Source organism: Emydura macquarii, unplaced genomic scaffold (genome assembly GCF_026122565.2).
Source record: "Emydura macquarii macquarii isolate MOO-44397 ecotype Brisbane River unplaced genomic scaffold, CSIRO-AGI_Emac_v2 contig_1483, whole genome shotgun sequence".
Classification (NCBI taxonomy): Eukaryota; Metazoa; Chordata; order Testudines; family Chelidae; genus Emydura; species Emydura macquarii.
In genome coordinates, this window is record NW_027131620.1 from 3987967 (window position 1) to 3997218 (window position 9252).

A 9252-nucleotide genomic window follows, 5' to 3' on the forward strand; every position below is an offset into this window, starting at 1 on the left:
TACTTAGCAAGGCTTATTTGCACATGCAGTTGCCTGAACTGCAGACACACAGGCTAGGCAAGGGGTTGAGCAAGGGTTTTGCTTGAGCAATTGCACACCATATAGCTTCTGAAAATCTGGCCCTGAGCATTATTCCCGAAAGTGGCTTGTGTTAGCGGGTTGGTTTTGCTCAAGATGCTTCAGCCATGGGAATAGCAGGTGACTGGCCTGTTGGCACTTTGAATGGAAACATTACCAGTTAGTTATTTCTTTTCTGTTGAAAAATTTGGTAGAAACAGATAAAAGAAGAGAAAAGTGGATTTTAGAAGAGGAATGGGTTCAAAATGCATTTGATTAGCAGGATCTTGTTAAGTTTTTTTAATTGAATAGAGAGAATTAATTTAAATAGAGAAAAAGAAATAAAGGAACCCTTTCCAACCAAGAGTGCCAAAACACTGGAGCTAGATTTTAAACTAGGCTGGGTGTTTTTCTCATGATGTTATTTTACCCTTCCATAGAACCTTCCATTTCAGGATCTCAAAGCACTGTACAACTTGCATATGTGCGCCAGCCATTCTGCAAACCCAGGAGCTGGCTAAGTTACAGATGTGGTTTTAAGACTGTAGTAGTCTCATTTGTAAGATTGGATAGGGATTGTGTTTTTTTGGATAGTGAATAGTTTGTTTAACAATGAAAAGAACATTTTAAAACAAAAAAGCCCTATGTTTCAGTGGAAAGAAAAGGTCAAATTTTGATTTGGTAAGTCCTGCTACCTGCCATTTAACACCTATTCTGTTATGGGTGAACACTTGTTTCATGGCAAGTTCGAAGGGCCTGTTCCAAAGTCTATTGAAACCAATGGAAAAATCTCCCCCAGGCTTCAATAACCTTTGCATCAGGCCCTAAATGGGGAAAATTCAGTAGTGTTTTTCCCTCTCTCCACTTAATCAGCCCATTTTGTAACCTGTAATTTTGAATCTGTAGACTTCTCAGTTCCTTCATTCCTACATCCTCATTCATTTGTGCGGGGTTTGCTTGGTGGCCTTGATTTTTGTGTTCCTAACGTGATAAGCCCATAATTAATTAACTATGAGATACTAAAGCAGATGAGGAGAGCAGCCATTGAGCAGTTCCTGCTCTTAGGTTACTCTGCTGTTCGGCATGTTCTGAAATGAATCACTCCAGGTTTAATAACTAGCTGCCCACATCTCTTTCTCTGCTAGCTGTGACAGTGGGGGACATGTGTCTATCAAACCAGGAACCCCATTTTTTATTAGGACCTCCATTGCCCTGGCTATTCTTGCCCAAGGTTACAATAATGCATCTGAGATGGGGCCTTGGCCAGGAAACATGCGTGCCATCTCATTGAAGGGCCACCTCCAAGCCGAAGTCATCACAGAGCAACCTGGAACCATCAGCATTGATTGTCTCAGCCGCTGCCTTAGTGCCAAGGAACAAGGGGTGCCAGTGTGGATGGTGGATCTGCAGCTTCTCAGCTTGGGCACATGGCAAAAGAAGACAGACTGTATTTAAGTGAGGTAGAGGGGGCTTCTCCGAGCATGGGGCTGCCCAGCACCACAGAACTGAAGGGCTGGTAGGAAGGGGAGGGCAGGAGGGACTCTGCCCAGCCTGAAACATTACTAGCCCTCAGACTCCCAGAAGGGATGAGATCAGACATGGGGCAGGGGCACCTCAGGACTCCTGTTATTTGCAAAGGTCTGTAACCCTCTAATGCTTTTTAAGAGTAAGCGACTCGTTAAGAAATCCCTTCGCTAAGCCAGTGTGTCTTGCTTTCCTGCCATGTTATCCCTGAAGAGCTTAAGGTGCTTGTAGCACTCCCCCTTGTAGGGGCAGCACCTGGGGGCTCTCCCTCTGGGTCCCACTCAGAGGGAGGCCACACGTCCCGGCTACACCCTTCCCGGGGAGTAGCCTCAAGCCCTCCAACCGGGCGAGCAAGCAGTCTATAGCCACAGCCCTTGGCAGGGTAGGCGAGCAAGCAGTCAGCTTTAGTCTTTAGCCAGAGGGGGGAGGGAGTCAATGGTCTAAGGTTCATGGGCCGGGGATGCCAGCAGAAGCACACGGAAACGCTCAGGCCCGTAGCAGGGTGAGCAGCTGTCTGGGGCCAGCCTTTAAGCAAAGCAGGGCAGGCAATACAGGGTAGGTTCCAGCAGTAGTCGCTGTCCACCCTAGGTCAGGGTGGGGGGGAGGGAGGAAGGGGGACACAGGCCCACCCATCTCCACTGCATGCCAGCCCAGGGCCCTAGCAGCAGCAAAGATGTTGCTACAGAGTCAGGGGGGCTCCAGCCAAAACACACCAACTCACTGCGAACCACAGCTCAGCCAGACCACGGTCAGCTTCCCTAGGCTCTTTCACCCCACCCACCACTTAAAGTACCTGGGCTCCATCACTTTCACCTGGGTCACTGGGTTTGGGGGTGTGTGGGAGTCCCACAAGTCCTTCCCTGTCAACCAGCAGCAGCTCCAGAAACTGCATGGGCTCTTCAGCAGAGGACAGTTCCTCCAGGCAGTGGGTAGGGCCAGCAGGTTCTCCAGGTCCCAGGCAGCAGACCACTCAGACCAGTCTCCCTCCAGGTCCCAGACCACTCAGGCAGGCCTTCCTCCAGCTCCCAGGCCATGGGTAAAACCAGCCACTCCCCCTCAGCATTCACCTCTGGTCTGGTTCTAGGTGGGCACCCCAGAGGAGAAGCATCCTTCTCCCTTGGCCATCTCCACCTGACTGAGCTAGGCGGCCTGTATTTTAAAGGTCTGGCCCCGCCCCCCTGCTTCTGGTCAGGTGGTGTCCACTTGGCTTCTAAAGGCCTGGGCCCGCCCACCTGCTTCTGGACATGTGATGTCTTTCTGGGGTCTACCAGACAGGCTGGGTTTGGCTCTCTCTCTGGGTCTCTCTCAGAGGGAAGCTACCTCTCCTGGCTACAGTGCTACTCAGGGGGGGCTTGAGTAAGAGAATGGGGGGACTCAGGAGGTCTGAGGCTCTGGTCTGGGGGCTTAGCATAGCTGGACTGCTGAGTCCTATGTGCCAAGGAAAGGTTAGAGTGTGGCCTAGAGCCCCAGAGTTAGAAACAATGACTAGATCCATTCAGCTCCAGGGGGGTTAGACACACCTAGTAGCCAGCCATGGGGCCCACTGACAACAAACTGGTGTGGTCCTGAGTCAGACTGTGACCAAATGTGCCCTACTCACCTGCCAACGTCAAAAGTTGTTAAAGGTTGCAGAAGGGTTTGCCCTGCCTGGAGATTTAAGTAACTTTGCAGTGAAAAGGGGATAGCTCTATTTCATCAGGTGTTGACACGGGTTTCTCCATAACTGAGATGTTCTGCTTGTATTTGGATGCACAGGTTATTATGGAAGCATTCAAAGCTGATCAGTTACACAGGGCCAGATTTTTCAGAGTTGTTTAGGTCCACATAGTATTTGCAAAATGCACTCACTTAATTTGCATGTATAGTTACCATGACTGCAAATTGGGTAACAGCACATGCAGACCACCCTAATTATCCCAGAGTATTTACTGTCACCTGATAGGGGCTGGTAGTTGTGGTAATTTGACATGCAATTAGGCACCCAGTTTCACCTAAAGGCTTTGGAAATCTGCTTTCTAGAGTTTAGCAAAGTTCCTGTGTCTGCCAAGTCTGCAGCAGTCACATCCAGGGATAAATACCAGGATTCCCTGAAGGGCTAAATACAAAACAGATTGGTAATTTGCAGGCAGCAGTGACAAAGCGTGTGGCTCCGGCAGCCTGCATGGCCGAAGTTGGGACTAGCCTGTAAAAAAGAATGGTTTGAGTGCTTTTTTGTGTTTTCCTCTTACACCTGTGGGTGGAGAATTGGGGGTTTGGGAGATGCAGAGGCAATTTCCTGAGGCACTTCTCTGCAGTTAAAGCATTAATATGGCTCCTGTGAGCTGCCCTCTTTCCAGCTTTTAGAATGGGAATGGAGCTAGAGCACACCTGGCACGACCTGGGAGGCTTTGCTTTAGGAATGGACTACGTTAGGCTGGTGTTTTAACCACTCAAATGGAAGCCCCTGCTCCCTTGAGGTCCTGCTGCTTCAACACTTGGTCAGTTTCAGTGGCTGTCATGCCAAATGGTGGCAGTTAGATGGACTGTCCCCCATTGCATTAGTTATCAGCCACTTGAACACCGCTGGGGACTCATCTGCATTGTAACGGCCAGGAAGAAAATGCCTTCCGTGGAGTAGCCCAATCTCAGGTGTGACAGAGCCCTTAGACCTTGTCTGTAGCAATGGTGGGCACACTAATGTAGTGTAAAATGGGGTTTTCACCACCATGCTGTTTGCACCTGCTGTGGGCAGTTACGCAACCCAATGGTAAAAATCCCAGTGCCCGGTCTCCATTACAGCTTCCACCATCCCTGCTGTCAGCTGGAACTGGTGCGAGTGGGGGGACGTGGCCGAAAAGCATCTGGGTGGAGACACAGCCAAAGTGTTCATTGTATACTTCAGCAGCAGGAGTGGAAGGGGGTGGTGATAGTATCCCTCGGGGGTCTGCATATTCGTGGAAGGCAGCCCGTGGGCTCCTTCCACTGTCAGCTGCAGCCTAATGTCGATTGAATGCCCTCCTGCCGAACTCTGCCGAGAAGCAGTTTCTGTGCCTCCAATAGGTATCAGGGCTATGTGCAGTGTAGCTGTGGTGTTACCATCTCCAGACATGTTGAGTGGAGGCTCTCAGTTTCCTAGCGCTGTGATGTCAGGGCTGTAAGGCTTAGGCTCTCCTGGTGTGTGCACACAGTACAGGTGTGTTGTGAGCCATGAGTTTGGAGACAGATACTGATGGGACGTAAGGCCATCTTAGCTCACTGCCCTCGCTGCTTAAAGAGGCTAAGCATTTTCAGTAGGCTCTGCAGCCTGGACTCAGCAGTGGCGACGGAATGGCTCAGAGGATCACAGGGAGAGGGGAGTGTGTGGCTCCTTTTCCCGGCTCAGGCCCTGCATGCTGTCCTGGGCTTACAGGCTGGTTTCTGACTGATGAACCCAGAAGGTATTTGATGTCTGCCCATCGTGAATCTCTTTGGAAGGTCCAAGTAGGGGCTCTTACCGTCCATTTCCCTTCTTGTCCCGTTCCCACAGGTGCAGACCCGCAGCTCTGACGAGCCCATGACCACCTTCGTCGTGTGTAACGAGTGTGGGAACCGCTGGAAGGTAGAGCCTGATTGACACTTGTGTGAATGAGGGTGTGAAGTTTATTAAGTTTGTCATTTTAGGAATAAATCCTTAGCCACCTTCCAAACCCTCACTGACTCTTGCAAATGCTGTTACACCCAGGACAGAGGGGGAGACAGAGAGTGTAACATATCCACTGTGCTCCAGCGAGTCTGTGGGGATGGGACTAGCACTTAGGAGCCTCCCCACCCCACACACACCCCCAGCCTCCTGCTTTGATCCCTGTTACGGCGGACTTGCTTGGTGGCTGTGCAGAGTACAGATCTGGGACGCGGGGGGGCGGATGCCGTTGAAAGCAGCCACGTTGCAGATCTGGCCAGACAGATGTGCTGGCATTTGTAGAAGATCAGTGACTCAGGAGTTCTTAGAACATGGCCCTGTGAATCAGCCCTGCTTTCCATGCCATCCCCGAACACAGACCATTTCTCTGGGGCTTGTTTGCTAGGCCACTCCCCTCTCCTCAAGGCTGGCTCCTGCTATACATCCAGTAGAAAGGAGGCAACAATGACCATTCTTGAGGCTTCTAAAACTCACACAATTTTGCCCCTTCATGCTGTGCCCAGCCTTGGATTGGAGCAGAAATCTTAGCTGTAGAATTAGCTGGAGATTAGCGAGATCGTGCATCTTTAGACAAGAAAAGAAGGCTCCTCTACTCCAGGAGGAGCATGTGCTGCCCGCGCAAGATCCCCCAGCCCGATGAGGAGTGAGACTTTCAGCTAGACCCACGTGCCGCTCGTGGTCCTTATTTGCAATGGGTTTTTCTAATCCGGGTTTAAACTTCCATCTCTTGTAGTTCTGTTGAGATGTCTCCAGCCCGCCAGCGGCAGTGGAAGCCGGACAGACCACGACCTATATTCTCTGACTTCCCCAGCAATTGTGTGCTGTATCCCAAGTGAGTTTACTTTGTGTCACACACTAAGTGCATCATCTGGGGGGAGGCCTGGCTCTCGGTTTGTGTGGCTGCGATTGGAACCTCGGGGGCAGACAGGCTGGCAGGAGAGTTCACCCAATGCATTTTCGCTGTATTTTCTCATCCAGATAAGTATTGTTGGTTTTTCATAACAGTATTAAACTTTTTTTTTTGCCAGTTTCTGACTTTTATTTGAACTTCCTGCTTCTGCCACTTTGCATTTCCTGCCCAAAACTCATGTGGCGTCGGTGGATGGGCACTGTTGAGATACCAGACAACCAGAAGCCACAGCTCTTGCCACAGATCTAGTTTTGAGCACCTGAAACTTGATCTTCCTTCTCTGTGAGGCAATAGGGTAGTGTGTTAGCCCAATACGCCATCAGAAAAGGAATTGATTGGCCTTCAAACCTCAGCTATCCAAATCCAGACTCCTGAGCCTGGCTGTAAAAAATGCCCTGGCAGTTTTCCTTGGAATGCTTCCTACTCCTGGATGTACGACATTTCGTTTTTAATCAGCTCATGAACCAAAAACCCCTGAGCCAAATCCTGCACCCATATGACACAGGCCACGTTCCAGCCAAGTTAGTGGAATCTTTGCTCAGGTACCAAGTATAGGACTTAGTCCATTGGCTGCAGAGGTGAGATTCTAATTCAGGTACAGCTGGAAGTCAGTAGAGTTACTCTGAATTTACACCAGCATACCTGAGATCAGTGCCTGTGCTAGAGGCCCTTTGTTTAGTACATAGCTAGGGTTTCTGGTTTGGGGGGGGTGTTATTAATTTCATTTGGAGGTGGGGGGGATTATTTTTAGCAAATTGTGAAGACTTTCTCTTTGTTTGTACTGTAATGAGCAGGGATCCTAGAAATCCGTTTGCCACAGAAAAACAGGAAATTTGCGTTTTTACAGAGAATCTTTAGTTTTTACATTTGGTGAAAAAAATAAAAAAACATATTAACCATTAACTAAATTTTACTGACAGTACCAGTGTTACTTATTCGAAGGGGTCTACCAAATTCACAGCCATGAAATTCACGTTATGGATTGTGAAATCTGGTCTTTTGTGCAAGTAGATGAAAGTACACAGCATTTCTCAGACTGAGGGTCTTGACCCAAAAGGGGTCACAAGCATATTGTGGAGGGGTCGCGGTATTACCACCTTTTCTTCTGCGCAGCCTTCCGAGCCGGGAGGCCGGAAAGCAGCAGCTGCTGGCCGGGCATCTAGCTCTGAAGGTCGTGCCACTGCCAGCAGCAATGGAGAAGTAAGGGTGGCAATACCGTGACCCCCTACATAGGCTTCTGACCCCCAGTTCAGCATTTCATTTTAATCACAGATTTTTATGGTTTTTATCAAAGAATTTTGTTGTTTTTTATAATAGAAAACTAGGATCCCTGGTAATGAGTAAGGTATATTATCTATCCACTGTATATTTATAATGTACATTAGTCATTACAATATATACTGTAATCTCCGTAATGTTCCCTAACACACCTTAATATCAAGCTGTTAAAAACAGCATGGCATTGAAGCACACTAGGGAAGCGTTAGTGCACGACCTTTAGTGCACAAACCAAGTGATGTGCAACACATTAGTGTGCATTAGAAATCATGTCCTCATAGTCCACATTACTGCTCAGTGTAGACTAGCCCTTAGATACAAGTAACTCTTTCTGGTGTTTATCCGATAAACACCAATTTCAAATGTATCTGGGACGTTCTAAAAGCTAAAATCAGAAGCGCTCTCCACAGCTTGCTCCTGTCACACGCCTTTTAACACCAGATGGGGAAGGCTGAGATAAAGGAAGGCTTTGTAAAGACAAATCAAGGACAGATTGTCTGTAAAGTCACTGATCATAAAACAACGCGGCAGTTCTGAATACAGATGTTTATTTCCTAACACAGGGTGGGAGGAAGAGTGCTGGGAACTCCCAGCAATACCCTCTGCCAGAGAGGCTGGCATCCCCCATGATTGAATCCAGATCATCTAGGCAGAATCCTCACCGTTGTAATACAATACGTAAAACCTAGCACCAGGCCAGGAAGCTCAGCACGGCTTTAGCTGACTCAGAACACTGAAAAACAAAGGGGTTGCGTCTGTTCCTATTGATTCAACTGGATCATGCTACGAAATGCCACTCAATGGGCTGGAAGCCCCCATCTGGCCGTATGCTCCTGCCTGCAATAGTTAGAACAGGCCTGGGCAGCCTGGAGGCAGTAGGGAGGCAGCGCTAAGAACTGGCGAAGAGAATCCATTTGTGATGGCCTCTGTAATTAATTAATTCCTTCATCTCCATGGACTGAGATTTCCATAGGTATCTTCTGGCATCTTGCTTTTTGCTCTGCGATATATGCCTGCAGCTCCCGTTCATTTCGCTCCGAGTGTGGGGCCGAAGATGGCCACATACACGGAGGGCCAGATTTTCAGAAGAGCTGAGCACCCAACAGCTCCTACTAAGAACAATTAGGACTTCTCCCCCTATTCCGTGTGAGAACAGGGGCAGCTGTGGATGATGATCTCCTTTGATTATCTGGCCACTTTCTTTTCATTGTTTTGTGCTCCCCTCTCCCAGCCCAGCTACAGAATCGACCCTTTGAGTTGGTCCAGCTGTTTGGATGGGATGGTTCTATCAGAGCTCTGAGCCATGGGTCACCAGGCAGGATGCTGTCAATATGAACTGGGTAAGCTCTTGCTAGTCCATCAAATAAACAGCCAATCCGTGCTGGCACAGCACAGTGGGAGACAGTTTGCCTTTAACAGCTCCTGCTGGAGCAATTCAATGACAGCAGGCGTGGGGCAAGTACTCCAAGTACTGGAAACGTTTGGGGAGATGCTAACCTGGGAGGAACATGGGTTACCAGGGTAAACAATGACCCTGAGCTCTTCACTTCTGCAAAGTACTTGTAAACCGTGACTCATTCATCAGTTACACTTGGGAAACCAGCAGTCAGAAGCCACGAGCCGACGAAGTGAGCTGGGAATGGATCAAGCGCCAACATCCCTGTGCTTGCTTCTGAGGCCTGCTGCAAACATGAGGGCAGCGTGAGTGAGCAGTCAGGGAGTAAGACAGCGGGGTAATTAGAACCTGATGCACCATTGTTTTCCTTTAGCGGAACAGAGGAGAAGCCAGTCCGGGTGACCCAGGAGGGCTTCTCTTGCAGGATTC

The 9252-nt window shown here is 49.1% G+C and overlaps 1 protein-coding gene across 2 annotated transcripts in view; it reads left to right on the plus strand.

Annotated features, from left to right (window-relative positions):
* The window catches only part of TCEA2 (transcription elongation factor A2), a 28884-nt gene extending 22618 nt beyond the window's left edge, over nucleotides 1–6266 (plus strand). For both annotated transcript variants that reach the window (XM_067554079.1, XM_067554080.1), the window contains exons 9-10: nucleotides 5087–5158; nucleotides 5973–6266. In XM_067554079.1, the coding sequence (XP_067410180.1) occupies nucleotides 5087–5158; nucleotides 5973–5981 (81 nt within the window). In that variant the 3' untranslated portion in view covers nucleotides 5982–6266. The remainder of the gene's footprint in view (nucleotides 1–5086; nucleotides 5159–5972) is intronic.
* The last annotated feature ends 2986 nt before the right edge of the window (nucleotides 6267–9252 follow it).